At 61.0% G+C, this 15,139-nt stretch overlaps 2 protein-coding genes across 3 annotated transcripts; both read left to right on the top strand.

Moving 5' to 3' along the window:
* Positions 1 to 909: 909 nt before the first annotated feature.
* Positions 910 to 8,025, top strand: MATK (megakaryocyte-associated tyrosine kinase). 2 transcript variants are annotated; one of them, XM_079328358.1, is made up of 13 exons: positions 910 to 1,160; positions 3,641 to 3,697; positions 3,914 to 4,027; positions 4,164 to 4,279; positions 4,602 to 4,821; positions 5,641 to 5,734; positions 5,827 to 5,892; positions 6,012 to 6,111; positions 6,199 to 6,283; positions 6,459 to 6,532; positions 6,637 to 6,832; positions 7,163 to 7,249; positions 7,372 to 8,025. In XM_079328358.1, exons 2-13 carry the CDS (start codon positions 3,689 to 3,691, stop codon positions 7,552 to 7,554), a joined length of 1,344 nt encoding a protein of 447 aa, XP_079184484.1. In that variant the 5' UTR covers positions 910 to 1,160; positions 3,641 to 3,688; the 3' UTR covers positions 7,555 to 8,025. The 2 variants fall into 2 exon arrangements, with proteins under 2 accessions (XP_079184484.1, XP_079184483.1); XM_079328357.1 differs by lacking the exon at positions 3,641 to 3,697 and having other exon boundaries at positions 1,020 to 1,160.
* A 513-nt stretch (positions 8,026 to 8,538) lies between these two features.
* LOC306813170 (complexin-3-like) lies at positions 8,539 to 10,495 on the top strand. The gene is made up of 3 exons (XM_079328359.1): positions 8,539 to 8,963; positions 9,578 to 9,665; positions 9,966 to 10,495. The coding sequence occupies exons 1-3, from the start codon at positions 8,809 to 8,811 to the stop codon at positions 10,188 to 10,190; spliced, it is 468 nt and encodes a 155-aa protein (XP_079184485.1). The 5' UTR covers positions 8,539 to 8,808; the 3' UTR covers positions 10,191 to 10,495.
* The last annotated feature ends 4,644 nt before the right edge of the window (positions 10,496 to 15,139 follow it).

The following is a 15,139-nucleotide window of genomic DNA, read 5'->3' as shown; positions in this document are numbered from 1 at the left end:
ATCCTGGGAGGGCAGCACAGAGCTGTAAGGATGAACTCCTGTGTTTATTCTCCAGCCTGAACAGACCAGGTTTCTAAGGATCCATCCCTACAAGTACAGGGACTGCCCCTGGGGAAATCCACCCCAAAAATTCTATAAACAGTCTGACTTGAATGACTTGGGGAAGTTGTTTGTGGATCAAAAAATATGACCAGGACCTGAAAGTACCAGAAAGTACCAGCTAGTTCGGATTAATTTTCTTCTACAGTGCCTTTGCCCTTGAATTGCCAATATTTTCTGAAGGCTTAAACACCTTCTAAAAAAAAAAAAAAAAAAAAAAAAAAAGTAGACCCTAGAAGATCCCAAGACCCCTGAATGAAATCTGGCGTTTTCCTTCAATTGCATTTTCTTCTTTTTCACCATTTTACTCAGAATATTGGAAATGCTGAACATTAGTGCAGAGCTGGTGTGTAGTTTTCTGGCTGGGATGATGAACTGCCGAGGGGGTTATTCCCTCCTGACTCGTTGGGGATGCTGCAGAATACAGATAAGCTGCTTCTCTTCCCCAGTGGCACTCATGGAAAGGCTCTTTGCCATCCCACCATGTCTCTGGACTATCACCCCCAGAGGAACAGCAGAGTGACCATGCTCCCAGACCAACCTGCTGGGAGGCTCACAGAGCTGATGCTGAGACAAGATCACACTTGGGGATCCCTGGTCCCAGCTCCTCCTCTCCTGCATCTCAGCCTCCCTGGAGAGCTGCTGCCACCACAGACACCCACTCCACTGTCCCTGCTGTGGCCAGGCCACAGAACTGTCCCTCATTTCAGGGGACACTGATTCCCCCCAGGGCCACAGGGTGAGCTCCAGTTCCCTTCTAGGGAGGGTGTGTAACTGTGCCCGCAAAGGGCAGAAGTTGCTCTGAGTGTTGTCAAATAATGAGTCATTTCTGGTGGAGGTTTGAGGGCGCAGGCGGCGCCAGCACAGGGACCGCCCGGCTGCATCAGCCCCAGCAGCAGAGAGATCAGGAAACTGGCCCCGGCTCTGTCTGGAGATACCCTTGAGCGTAGTGCCTGGCTCTGTGTGGGCAGGGGACTCTCCAGGAGTTCAGGAATCCGAGTCCAGGCTCAGCTGTGAGCTACCCTGACATTGCTGCCCCCGGCCCCATGGGCACGGCTGAGGTAAGAGCGAGGGGTGGGAGGTGTTGGGGATGGGTGTGGTGCTGGGCAGGGGGATGCCCCGGGCTGTGCCCGTGTTCCAAAGAGCAGCTGGAGCTGCCCTTGCTCCGAGTGACCCCCAGTGCAGAGGGGTGTTGGTGCTCGCAGCCCCATCACACCAGAGCTGCAGCCTCTGCAGGTGCTGTCCCCTCCTGCCACAGCGCTGTCAGGTCGGCCCCCTTCCCAGCTGGAGTAACTCTGGGCACTGGGAACAAGCTTGAGCTCTCCAGTCTAGCGCTGGGACAGCTCTACCAACCCCCACTATGATTCTGTGCCTCAACCTCATTGCAATTACTCGGGTTTACCAATTCATAAAAGTACAGAACTGCCCCAAAACAAAGAAGGGGCAAATATCTCCCCTTGAGCTTTCTGCCTGCCCCTCTGCTTGGGGCAAAATCCATTCCAGTGATGGGAACCTCATGGATCAAACAGCTGCAGGAACAGAGAGCTGCTTTAGGACAAGGCATGTGAGTGTCACCAGGAGGGAGGTGATTCACAGCTGTCCATGCTGGTGCCTGGGTGTGGCACTGGCTGGTGCCCAGGCTCTGCCAGGTGTCCATATGGGGAGTGTGTCCATCACCCTGAGCCCCAGGCCCAGCTGGGCAGAGGAGAAGCTCTTCCCTTTGGTGATCAAGTGGAGGATCTGTCCCTTCCCAGCACCAACTGCTGTCTGCACACAGGGGCAGGACTCAGCAAACAGTCCCTTCTTTTCACCTGAAATTTCTGTCCTGGAGCAGCAGGAAGTGAAGGACAGTTGTCAGAGCTGCCATCAGCCCTCCTGGCTCAGCCAGAAGGTCGCTCCTTGGGCCAGGATGCAGCATGGCAGGGGAATGGACAGCTCTGACATCCTGTGCTCATGAGCTCCTCACTAACCTGGAACTGATCTGAGCTGCACCCAGCCAGATCAGCCTTTGCACACAGTGGAAAGGGGAAGGCACACAGTGGCTGCCTTTGCAGCCCCAACTTCACCAAGACAGTTTCCATGGGTGGGCTGTGAGGTGAGGGCATGGCAGGGCTGGGTAACAATGGCTTCTGGTAGAGACAAAACTGCTGCCTTCTGGCACTGACCTTGTAGCAGCTGCAACTGTCCCTGTTTTGCTGCTGTAGATATGGGCTGGGATAATCAGATAGTCCTTGGATCCACACTGCCACAGAGATGAGTTTACCACCAGTGATGCAGAGCAGTGATTGTGACTCACCTTCCAAAGGAGCAAAGTCATCTCTGCTCCAAGGAGCTCATCCCCCAGTGTGGGCAGCAGGGGAGGGCGGGATTCTGACCCTCTGCCTGCTCAGGTGAGACCCCACCTGCAGAGCTGCCCCAGCCCTGGGCAGCAGCAGCAGGAGGACATGGAGCTGCTGCAGCCAGTGCAGAGGAACCAGGGAGATGCTGCAAGGGCTGGAGCCCCTCTGCTCTGGGGACAGGCTGGCAGAGCTGGGGGTGCCCACCTGGAGAAGAGAAGGCTCCAAGGAGAGCTCAGAGCCCCTGGCAGGGCCTAAAGGGGCTCCAGGAGAGCTGGAGAGGGACTGGGGACAAGGGATAGAGGGATAGGACACAGGGAATGGCTGTCACTGCCAGAGGGCAGGGCTGGATGGGATATTGGGCAGGAATTGTTCCCTGGGAGGGTGGGGAGCCCTGGCACAGGGTGCCCAGAGCAGCTGTGGCTGCCCCTGGATCCCTGGCAGTGTCCCAGGCCAGACTGGACATTGGGGCTTGGAGCAGCCTGGTTGGACAGTGGAAAGTGTCCCTGCCCATGACAAGGAGTTGAATGTGATGGGTTTTAAGGTCCCTCCCAAGCCATACCATTCCCTGATTCTATGATTCTCCCAAGGAGGTGACAGTGGGATGAAGGACTCCAGGAGGAAAAGACCCACAATTTTAAATTGCAAAGCTGTCATATGCATGCCAGCATGACCAGCTGGTGTCAAGGGCAGCACAGGGACATTGTGCAACCATCCCACAGCCAATGCATGTGACAGTCCCACCTCAGCCCAGCCTCACCCATGTCCCAGCTGCCAGGCAGCCCCCACACTAGCCCTGCTGCATCCCACATCATGGGCCATGGCTGGTGCCTCCCGGAGCCCTGGTGACTCAGAGCTCCTGAAAGAGGAGGTGAAAAAGCAAGTTCCTGGTAAAACCACATTACCCCTGCACAGCCGTGGTGCCAGCAGAGCTGGTGGGAGCTGGGCCCCTCTCTGATGGCAGAGGCAGAGAGCAGGAGTGCTGGGTCCTGCTGCCATCCGTGTGTGGGGCAGGAGTGTCCCCAGGACACAGCTGCCACACGCAGAGGCTGCAGCCTTTTCCTCCATCCTGTGCTGTGAGACTGTGTGAGGGACAGGAGCTGCACTGGCCAGGGGACAGCAGCGGTGGCCTGGGACAGCAGCTGTGACCTGGGACATGCCAGCCCAGCCCTGTCCCTCCACAGCCCCTTTGGTTTCTTCTGCAGGTGGCAGCAGGAGAGGACAGGCAGCCCCTGATGCGCTGACGGTTGGCCATGCCTGGGGTGAGCAGGGCTGCACAGGGACACCCCGATGGCAGCTGACACTGGGGGACACCTGGTGTGCCCCCAGGACTGCAGTGGGGTGGAGGAGGGCTCATGGCCATTGCCCCTGGTCCCCAGCCAGGGTTTCAGATGGTCCTTGGGGCTGGCCCTGGTGCCCGTGGGGAGCAGAGGGATCCAGCTCTTGCTGTCCCTCCTGAGGCTGCTTTCTCCTTGCAGAAGCACTGGCCCCCCGGGACACAGTGTGTCACCAAGCATGACCACAGCAAGCCCAAGCCCCGGGAGCTGGCCTTCCGCAAGGGCGACATGGTGACCATCCTGGAGGCTGTGGAGGTGAGGCTGGGGTGCTGTGCTGACAGCCCATGGCCAGAGCGGGACTGCAGCGCCATAGCTCAGCTGCAAAGCCGTCCCTTCTCTCCCAGAGGAATCCCCCCTTCCCTCCGCTGCTCTGAGACGCTCTTGTCCCCAGGGCAAAGGCTGGTACCGCGCCAGGCACAACGAGACGGGGCAGGAGGGGCTGCTGGCGGCCAGTGCCCTGCGGGAGCGTGGGGCCATCCGCGCCGACCCCAAACTCAGCCTGATGCCGTGAGTACGGGGGGTGGGGGGCCCCGGGGGACCCAGCTGAGCCCCTGCGAGCTGCAACAGCAGATGAGTCCCTGTGCTCCCCCCCATCCATGTTTTGGGTGGGCAGTTGGGACAGAGCATCCTCTAGCCGTGCCCTAGCGATGGAGGGATTTTCTGGGGCCAGTACCCGGCTTTAAGGACCCCCAGCTGTGCCCACCCCGCTTGGGGAGGGGTTTCATGCAGCAGGGGCTGTGTAGCTTTGGCAGGGGCTCTGCTTTCCCCACCTGCTGTCCCTGGGGGAAGCCCCCTGGCTCAGCCCCCTCTCCAACGCCCCTCTCCCCAGCTGGTTCCACGGGAAGATCTCGGGGGTGGAGGCAGTGCAGGAGCTGCAGCCCCCTGAGGACGGGCTGTTCCTGGTGCGTGAGTCTGTCCGGCACCCCGGTGATTACGTGCTGTGTGTGAGCTTCGGCAAGGAGGTGATCCACTACCGCGTGGTGCACGAGGAGAACACGCTCAGCATCGACAGCCAGCAGCACTTCTCCAATCTCATTGACATGATCGAGGTGAGACCCCCGGGCAGAGTCCCACCAGTGCCAGAGAGGGGCAAGGACCTCGTGGGCTCACACGGAGGGAGGTCCTTTTCCTGCTCTCTGTGGTTTTCAGTGGTGTTTGTTTCCTGGTTGTTCCCACTCAGTTTGGGGTGCAATGGGTGGATCTGAGATATCCCAAGGATGTCTCTGCAAACCAGCTGCAGCCCCAGTCCCTGGCCAAGAACCACATTACCCCTATCCCTGCTTATTCAGTGCTTCACACGGCAGGAAGACCCTGGTGGCCCCTGCCTCCGCTGGACTTTGAGGCATTTTGCCACGTTTCCCTCCGCTCAAAGCCCACTCACACCTGCTGACCCCACAGGCTTCCCAGGCTCTTGTGTGAGCTCTTGCCCTTCCAGTGAGTTTTTCCTGGTGATCCTTACCTCATCCTGTCTCCTCTACTGGGAGTTGCACACTCATGTTTTCCCTTTAGACACAATTTTGGGTGGCTCCTTTCCTTTCTCAGCTGCCCCAGCCTTACTTTAAAACTCCAAAAGTCCTGTCCCATCCCATCCTGTCCCATCCTGTCTGGCTGCTTCCACTCCCATCACCTCTGCAAACTGTCCTCAGCTGCTGCAGCACCTACAGAGGTTTCAACCACACTGGTAGCATCCCATATTCCCTGTGGTCCATCGTGTTGTTCCTCTGGCTGTGCCCAGAGGAGAGCAAGCCTGAGACATGGGCTGCCCTCGAGAGTGGTGATGGTGCTGTCTTGTGGAGCATCCCAAAGCTGTTGGACTCACACCCCTGAGGGTAAGAGCTGGCATTACTCTATCTGTTCATCCTTGGCAGCATTACATGAAGGAGCAGGGAGCCATCTGCACCAAGCTGGTGAAGCCCAAGCCAAAATCTGGGATGAAGTCAGCTGAGGAGGAGTTGGCCAAAGGTAGGGGATGGTGGGAGAGGGTTGTGGTCTGCATTTTAGGGACAAGGCCCCACAGGTGGCCCCTGCTAACCTGCCCTTGTGCCCATGCCCAGCTGGCTGGTTGCTGAACCTGAAGCACCTCACACTGGGAGACCGAATTGGGCAAGGCGAGTTCGGAGGTGGGTGAGAGGATGGGGCTGGATGTTCCCCAGGTGCAGCTTCCCCGGATGGCACCACCTATCCCCCTCCCCATCCCCTGGCATGGGGGGCTCAGCCTGACTGTCCCACGCTCTCCCAGATGTCCTACAGGGCGAGTACATGGGGCAGAGGGTGGCTGTGAAGAACATCAAGTGTGATGTGACTGCCCAGGCCTTCCTGGCTGAAACAGCTGCCATGACGTGAGTGCTCCACGGAGCTGTGGCCCAGCCCTGCCTGTGGCCCGGGATGAGCAGGCGTCTCCTTGACTCAGATCCCCTCCATTCCAGGAAGGTCCGGCACAAAAACCTTGTGTGTTTGCTGGGAGTGATCCTGCACAATGGGCTCTACATTGTCATGGAGTTCATGAGCAAGGTGAGAGCACCTGGCTGCTCCTCAGCCCGTGGGACCCATCACCACTTAGATTTGGGAACAATATCCCTGTCTGGGGGCTGAGTCACCACAGATGCCAGGCACTGCAGCACCTGCAGAAGGCAGAGTCTCCTGGCAGTCTCCTGTTGGTCCTGACTCATTTCATCCCCTCTGTCAGGGCAACCTGGTGAATTTCCTGCGCACGCGGGGCCGAGCGCTCGTCCCAACCCAGCAGCTGCTCCTGTTCGCCCTGTAAGTCCCTGTGTCTCCTCTGGGCTGGGATCAGGCTCTGCCTCCACCTGTGCAGCCCAGGGGACACACAGTGACAGGGCCTCTGTCTCACTGGGTTGTGGCAGGGATGTGGCTCAGGGCATGGACTACCTTGAGTCCAAGAAGTTGGTGCACCGGGACCTGGCTGCCCGCAACATCCTCATCTCCGAGGAGAACGTGGCCAAAGTGAGCGACTTCGGCTTGGCCCGGGTCAACCCCAAGGGCGCAGATGCCTCACTGCTCCCGGTGAAGTGGACGGCACCAGAGGCCCTGAAACACAATGTGAGGAACAGTGAGAGGGAAGGGGCTGGCCAGGGGGTCCTTCCAAAGCATCTCACCCCCTTGGCTTGCCCCTGCTTGGTCCCATCCCCACTGACCCATCCCTGCCCCCAGGGGCCTCTGGCACAGCCAGCCCTGCATCTCCCAAAATGCTGTCTCTGGGCTGGGCAGGCGTGCAGTGGGAATTGGGGCAGGATGATGGGACTGGGGGGTGCTCACACCCTGGGGAGCTGGGGGGGCAGGGGGCAGTCATTGTCCTCTGCCCTCAGGGAGCAGCAGGGCCCCAAGGCAGCCCTCACCTGCCTTCAGCCTCCCCCTCTCCTTCCACCACAGAAATTCTCCTCCAAGTCAGACGTGTGGAGCTACGGGATCCTCCTGTGGGAAACCTTTTCCTTTGGACGGGCACCCTACCCCAAGCTGGTGAGCACTGTGCCAGGGAAGAGCCCAGGTTGCACCCCACTGGCACTCACAGGACAGGCACATCCCAGTGCTCCCTGGGCAGAGAGGGAAGGGGGTGCCAGCTAGCTTCTCCATCCTGGCAGGCCCTGAAGGAGGTGACAGAGCTGCTGGAGCAGGGGTACCGCATGGACCCCCCCGAGGGCTGCCCACCCACCGTCTATGCCCTGATGAAGAGCTGCTGGGAGCTGGAGCCAGGCAAGCGCCCATCCTTCAAGAAACTCACAGAGAAGCTGCAGAAGGAGCTGAAGCACCTGAGGGATATTTAACCCCCGTTCTGTTACCAGGACTCAGGACCTGAAGCCCCTAGAATGTCCAGGGTTGGGAGTGGCAGGACAATAGAGGCCAGGAACAGGATGGCCTCTGGTGCTGCTCTCTCCCTATGGAGATGGGGCAGCAGCCTCCCTCCATCCCAGCATGGTCCTTCCACTCACCACATAGCCCAAAGACTGTTGCCATGGGATTGTTCTCCCCTGACCCACCAGAGTGGGAAGTGCAGACCCTGGGGGAGCCATGCCCACACCCTCTGTGCTCAGCCCCAGGAGCAGATGCTGCATGTGGGATCCCTTCCAGCTGTGACTCTGAGTGATAGGAGACAGGACTGGACATCACTCACTGGTGGATGAGGCCCCACCCTGACTCAGCCGTGCTCCTGCTCCACACAGGAATGCCAGCACAGCCAGCTAAACCACATGGATTTGGGCTTTTTTGATTAAACCAAAGAAATTAGTTTAACAGCATCTTTAAGCCTCTGAGGTGAAATTAGGCCTATCTCTCACTTGGGGCCTGACAAAGCCCAGTGAAAGGCTTTGGAGAGGCCAGGAGCTCTGGCCCTCAGAGCCCCCCATGCCATCCAGCTCCTCTCCCATCAGGTCTGTGTGCAGCAGGGGATTATGCTTTAATCAGAGGTTGTATGGGAATTGCTTTTGTATAGATTACAGGCATGGGGCACATCCCCAGCAGTGGGGAGCCCCCAGCCCTTCAGGCTCCTGAGCAATCTCAAGCCCTGGTGGAGCAGGGATTAGCGGGGGCAAGAGGCTGCTGCACGGGTGGGTGTGCACCCGCCACCGCCTCGTCTGCTGCCACCCCTTTGACCCTCCACTGGGTTTTTTCAGCTAATCCTCTTGTGTCTCCTCTGTGCTGAATTCCTGCACCCCCAGTTCCCCTGCGTGCATGGTTCTGGGTGCCCACAGCATGGGCGTCTCACCAGGCTTGTGCCAGCCCCATGGGTCCATGTAATGGGGTATTTCAGCCTGACCCAGTGTGAGCTGCAGTTTGATGACCCTTCCACCTCCCCATTACTCTGATGTGGCAGCATCTGCTGTCCACCTGCACTGCCACTGTCCCCTGCAAGCACCCTTGGGTGCAGCAAAGGGAAGGTCTTTCCACCCTGGCTGTGGCTTCCCCTCCTAATGCCTTAATCCGCCCCTGATCCGCGGCGCCCCTGGGGCTGGTTCCACTGACCTTGCAGGCACTGGGACCTGGTGGGCACCCTGGGGCAAGAGCTGCCGCCACCACCCACCATGGCCTCCTTCTTCATGGCCTCCCTGAAGAGCTTCCAGGGGGGCAAGGACGAGTCCCCCAAGGGGCCCCCCAAGGATGAGAAGGCGGCGGCACTGCCCAACGGAATGGCCCGCGAGGAGTTTGAGGAGTACCAGCGGCAGCTGCTGGAGGCCAAGTAAGGCTTTGCTGGGCTGGGCGGGTCACTAGGGCCCCCCAGCACACCAGAATCAGGATCCCACCTGCTGTGGGCTTTTCCCAGGGTGGCACAGGACAGGGACAGGGACGGGGACAGGGAGGCAGCTGGGCCAAGAGACAGTTTGGGGCAGGTGCCTTTCAGTGTGTATCCTCTATAGCGTGGGGGTCCAGGGAGGTGCTGGCATAGGGCTGTGAAAGCAGCCTCATGCACCATAGGGAACAAGGGCAACCCTCAGGTGTCAGAGCCCCAGCATGGGGCCAGCCCAGCACCCTTGCAACCAAAGGATGGGAGTCAGCTTGGGATTGGATTAAGGTCCCTCTTCCCTAGGACTGGGTGCTGTGGGAACCCAGTGGCTCAGCACCAGGGAGATGAGAGGCTGCAGGAGGAGCGAGTCCCTGCAATGGGCACCTTCATCAGGCACCTCTGAATCTGGGTGCTGAGCTGGGTGGACAGGATCCCCATTTTCACCCTCTTATGGGTCTCAGACCTTCTCCCTCCTGCCCTAGACCGGCTCTGCAGGAAGAGCAGGGTGATGTGGGGGTGGTCCTGGGGGGCTTGGTGAGGTAGGGATGATGGTGTGGCCCCTGCTGTAGGATCGAGAGGGACAAGATGTTTGCACAGAGGAAGGCAGAACGGGCCACGGTGCGGATGCACCTGCGGGACAAGTACCACCTGTCCCAGGTAAGAACCAGCCTGTCTGCGGGCCTGGGGGGCTCCCCTTGACCCTACATCACCCGGAACAGCCCCAGGCCCGCGGCTGCCGTGCTCCCCTGGATGGGAGGGATTCCTGAAGAGGGCAGCAGACGGCCACTGTCTCCGTCTGCCTGCCGCCCACTGTTCGAGTCTGGCACTGGACAGTCCTGGAATCCCCCCGTGCCCCCAGTACCCTGGGACTGGCTGTTCTCTGTCCCCCGTCCCTCGCTCCACCGTGGCAGGCGCCGTGTCTGTCCCCACCCGACACGCTCTCCCACCCGCGTCCAGGACGAGCGGGACGACGCCCAGGTGCACGTGGCGGGAGGTGCGGTGGAGCTGCCGCAGGACCTGGCGGCCATGGTGCACAGCGAGGAGGAGGAGGGGGAGGAGGAGGATGGCAGCGCCGGGGCCTTCGCCTTCCTGGCCAAGCTGCGGGAGGTGGAGCTGCCGGCGCTGCGGGACCGGGCGCTGGGCGGCGTGGAGCAGGTGAAGGAGAAGTGCGCCCTGATGTAGCACCGCTGGCAGGGGACACCGGCAGCCCCTGGCCCCGGGAGCCACGGGATGCGCAGGCTCTGGGTGCCTTTACTTGGGGTGCGGGTCCGAATACACCTTAGGCGTGGGTTTTCTTCCCCAAAACCATTCCCAGCTGCTTTCCCAGGGTATGCAGGGATGCAGGATGCCTGGGTCCCTTCCAGCCGTTATGGTCGGGTCCCTCTCGTGGTGCTCCTGGTGTGAGCCCCCGTATGGGACAGGTCCCTGACACTGTTACCCCTCTCACCAGCCTTGGCACCGTGCACCATTTGGCTCAATAAATACAGCATTTGCTGGCACCATCCTGATCGTCCTGCCGTATCCCGCAACTGCACAGTCCCTGTCCTGTTTGGTGAGGGGACATGATGAGACCACTAGAGCCGGGCTGCCGCTGTTCCCTGAGCCACCAGCCAGCCCAGGGTGCTTGGCCACTGGGTCCGTCTCCCCCCTTCTGCAGCAGCCCCCACTGGGACGCAGTGATGACCCTGGCTCTGCCTTGGGGACAGCACCGGGAGGAGGTGTGGAGCATTTACTCGCGTGTTCGAGCATCCCCTGCCAGCGCGGGCAGCAGGGACATCCCTTTGCCTGGGCCAGGGTGCCCGGCTGCCTCTTGTCCGGCCAGGAACTCTGTCCTGGGCGCTCGGCAGCAGCGCTGGCTTAAATGCCGCCGCGCCGGAAGGCCGGGGGCTGCTGAGATCACTAATACCTGCCTATTTTAGCGAGGTCTAATCTTCCTGAGTCGCCTGTCCCCGAGGACTAAGCTCGCTGAACCCGTGTGAAATGCACGGCCAGCGCTGGCCCCAGCGGCACCTCCCGCCGGAGCCGGAGCCGCCGGGAATCACGCTGTGTGTGCATGAAAGGAAGGACGCGCTGAGCCGCCTCCGTCCTCCCCACGCTGCTGCCATCTGCTCCGGAAAGGCTGCGGGCCCTGCCCGGGCTGCCCACGGCCCGGGGCCGGGCTGCGAGGGGGCGGCCGGATCCAGCGCAGGTGGGCTGGGAGCTCTGTCACCGACGGGACGCTGGCCGTGGGGCTCAGCCGCTGTTGAGGAGCTGGAGCACACGGAGCTCCCTGCATGCACGAGGTGCCCAGTTCCCCCCGGAATACCTCTGGGTACCAGTCCGGGGGCTGGTGGCTGCTGGAGCATCCCGGGGAGCGTGAGCCAAGCTCGTCTGGGCCTGACACCGGGGAACCGCCCGATATTCGATGGCCCCACTGCCCCTGCTGTCCTCATCATCCCTGCTGCCTCTGCCACCATTCCCATCCCCGTTCACCAGCTTTTCTTCAGAACTTAGGAAATCCCCCTTTGGCCACAAACCGCCCCAGTGGGATGGGACCGTGTGTGCCACGCCCGTCCCTCGCCAGGTTCCTGGCAGGGAGCAGCTGTGGCACCAGCACAGCGCTGCTCCCACCCCACATCGCTGTGCTCTCCCCGGTGCTGGGCTCGCCACCAAGTGCCGGCTGCTGGGATGGTGGCACTGAGGTCCCCTACGAGCTCTGTCACCACCCCGCTCCACCTCTGTCACCACCCCGCTCCACAGCAGGGCCTATCCTGCCCTGATGGGCAGCCTGCTCCCAGTGCTCCCAGTGGGGCTGCATGGGGTCTCCCAGCGCCAGCTGGGATTCGGGTCAGGACCCTCCGCCAGGTCTCCTTGGCTAATCGGCCTGCCCCCCCGCCCTCCCCGTGCTGCCACCTGCCTCCCGCTCAGCACCCTTTTGGGTCACCCCTGCTGCCTCCCCGCCTGCCCAAGGCCTCTTAATGAACTAAAAAAGTGATAAATCCCCGGCCGAGCTGGTCACGTGAGGCCGGTGGCCCCCGGCCGCCCCCCGGCCCGACCCCCGCCTCCGGCCCCACCGCCCCGGTAAGCTGACGCAGCGTCTCTAAGCGTTAGCAGCTTTGCGCGCTAATAGGATTAGGGAGGTTTAAAACTGTCATTTGAGTGAACTAAACCCCCTGATACTCTGCATTGCACCTTCTTAACCAATTTGCCTTCAATTAGGGTAATTGGGAAACTAGCAAAGAAGTATAGCATTAATATTTTAAAGTGATGAAGCGATTACGGGCCTTGGACAAGGAAGCAAATCAATTTGCTATCTGCTCCTAAAAGGCAATTATAATCATTTGGCAAATCAGCCTGCTGGCTCCCCCCGGGCGAGGCAACACCTTGCGGCGGCCGCGGAGCCGGCCCGGCACACACAGCGCGGGGGCCGGGCAGCTGGGCACCCCCCGGCCCCAAAGCGCACCCTGGGGACCTCCCGAACCCAAAGCGCACCCTGGGGACCTCCCGAACCCAAACCCGCACCCTGGGCACCCCCCGCCCCCAAGCCGCACCCTGGGGACCTCCCGAACCCAAACCGCACCCTGGGCACCCCCCGCCCCCAAACCGCACCCTGGGGACCTCCCGAACCCAAAGCGCACCCTGGGCACCTCCCGAACCCAAAGCGCACCCTGGGGACCTCCCGAGCCCAAACCCGGCACCCTGGGGACCTCCCGAACCCAAACCCGCACCCTGGGCACCCCCCCGCCCCCAAACCGCACCCTGGGGACCTCCCGAACCCAAACCAGGCACCCTGGGGACCTCCCCGCGCCCAAATCCGGCACCCTGGCACCCCTCGCCCCCAAACCCGGCACCCTGGGGACTCCCCGCGCCTCCGGGCCAGTGGGGCACCCTGGGGAAACCTGTCGAGGGCCATCACTGTGGGGTACAAGGCTCCAGCACTCGGCACACAGCGTGGGCATCTGGGCGAGTGGGGTTCGGTTTGCACCCCCTGCCCCCCATATTGCCCCTGCCCCGGGGATGTCCCCAGTGCCTCGGCAGGCAGCTCCTCCCTGCTCTCCCCGCACTCCCTGCATGGCACGGGGGTGTCACCCATCCCAGGGGCTGCCCGACCTGTCTCTGCCTGTCATGCCATCCCTGGTGTGTGGTTTTGCAGTCCCCGGGGCAGTGCCAGCCTGTCCCTGGGGTGGTGGCACACTGTCCCCAGGGCAGTGGCGTGCCATCCCCAAGACAACATCACACTGTCCCCAAAGAGGTGTGAGACAGGGCAGAACAGCAGGATGGCCTCTGGACCCACACCAGGACACAGAGGGGGCTGTGGGGTCTCACCAACAGCAGCTCTGGGGGGGGACACAGACCCACTGAGGGCCAGCAGCCACCCACACAGGGTGCTGGGGTTCAAAACCCCCGCAGTGACATTTGCCATCTGAAAGGGGAAGCGTGGCAAGGAGGGGAAGGGAGTGGGAGGTAGCCTAGACAGGTCCGGGGGCGGCAGCGGTTGCAGGTGGCAGGAAGATGGTTTGGGGAGAAAGTAAAAGTCAGCAAAGAAAGAAAAGGGCAACATCCACCCTACATGATGGGGGCTGTGAGCAGCACCAAGCACATCCCCCAGCACAGCCCAGGACTCCCACCATGATGTTTCCATCATTCTTTGTGGCCCAGGGGCTGCAGTGGGAGTGGGCAGGAGAAGAATGGCAGCCCTGCCCCTCAGCCTGGCTGCCTTTGTCCCATGCCCCCTTAGGCCTGGGCCCATGGGCACTCCCCAGGGATTGTCCCTTTGGCTGGACCGCAGCTGGTCCCCACAGGATGTTCCCATGCCTGGCCCCAGTGCTCAGTCCATGAGTCCATGACTCATCCCCATGCCTGGTTCCATGGCCACTGCTCTGTGGCTGCTCCCCACACTTGACCCACTTGTCTTGACCCCTCTTTGGTCCCTGTGAGTGCTCCCCACCTGGTCCTCATACCAGGTTCCCAAGGTTGTTCAGGGGGCTAGTCTCCACGGCTGTTCCCTACATCTGGGCCCACAAACAGACCCCAGAGCAGGTCCCCAGACCATGTGCACACCCTGGGTCCTCATAGCTGGACCCCATGTCTGGCCCCCATCCCTGTCCCCACACCTATCCCCATCTCTGCTCCCCGCATGGGCAGGGCTTTGCAGGCAGCATCACTGGGAGCCACAGGGCCACCCACGTTGTCACAGGGCCACCCCCAGGCTCACCATCCCTATCCAGGGGGGACAACACCCATCACTGCAGCATCCCCATCCCAATGAGACTTGGGGCATCTGCCCCATACCCCATCCCTGGGGCAGAGCCTCCACAGCCCAAGGAAATCCTGCCCCCTCCCCCTCCATCCTTTCTTCTCCTCTCCCCCTGTTTCTAATTCTTTCTCCTCGCCCGTAATGAGGGGATTACACGGCAAACTCCAGCAGGACGCCTTTGTGGGGAGACAATCCGAGTGGGGAAGGCAGTTCGGGGCTTTGTCCGCCGCTGCCCCCCCGGACCCGTGCTGGGGGGACATTTAGAGCAATTACTTGTCCAGAAAGTAACTGTCAATCATTCTTAAAGGGGAAGGCCTCCAATTAATAACCTCGTCTTAATCCTTTGGACTCATTTCCAATCTGCGGTGCCTTGGTGACATCTGCAACACTAAATAAAGATTCTCCCGAGCCTTAGCACGGCGGTTCTGTGACAAATAAGAAGACTAGAGGCAACTTTGGCTGCCAAAGCTGCGAGATTGGTGAGGTTGAGCCGCTTGTTTGGTTCCCGGGAGGGACCAGCAAAGTTAAATACTCCTGGAAAAGCCGAGTTGGGCCCAGCAGGTAACGCCGTTTTTTTCCAATTCGGGACAAAGTGCCGGGGGAAGATGCTGAGAAGGGGAGTGGGTGTCCCCAGGGTGTGCCAGGGTTGGTGTTGGTGTTGGGGATGGGGATGGGGCTGGCACCATTCCCTGGGGACACAGGAGCGGGTGCGGGCGCCCGCCAGTGTCACTCACCCCGAATCACACAGAACCAGGGGCAGGAGCCACCCGTGCTCCTACTGCCCTGCTCCTACCAGCCCAGGGAGCCAAGTCCTGGCACCCAGATGGGCTTCCAAAGGCAAAGAATGGGGTCTCAGTGGCAGCTGGGGCTGTCCCTGAACTGTCTCTTCCACATT

Source organism: Erithacus rubecula (assembly GCF_903797595.1).
Source record: "Erithacus rubecula genome assembly, chromosome: 28".
In the NCBI taxonomy this organism is placed as follows: Eukaryota; Metazoa; Chordata; class Aves; order Passeriformes; family Muscicapidae; genus Erithacus; species Erithacus rubecula.
Note: the sequence above shows the minus strand (reverse complement) of the source record. Positions and strands in the feature narration are given on the sequence as shown.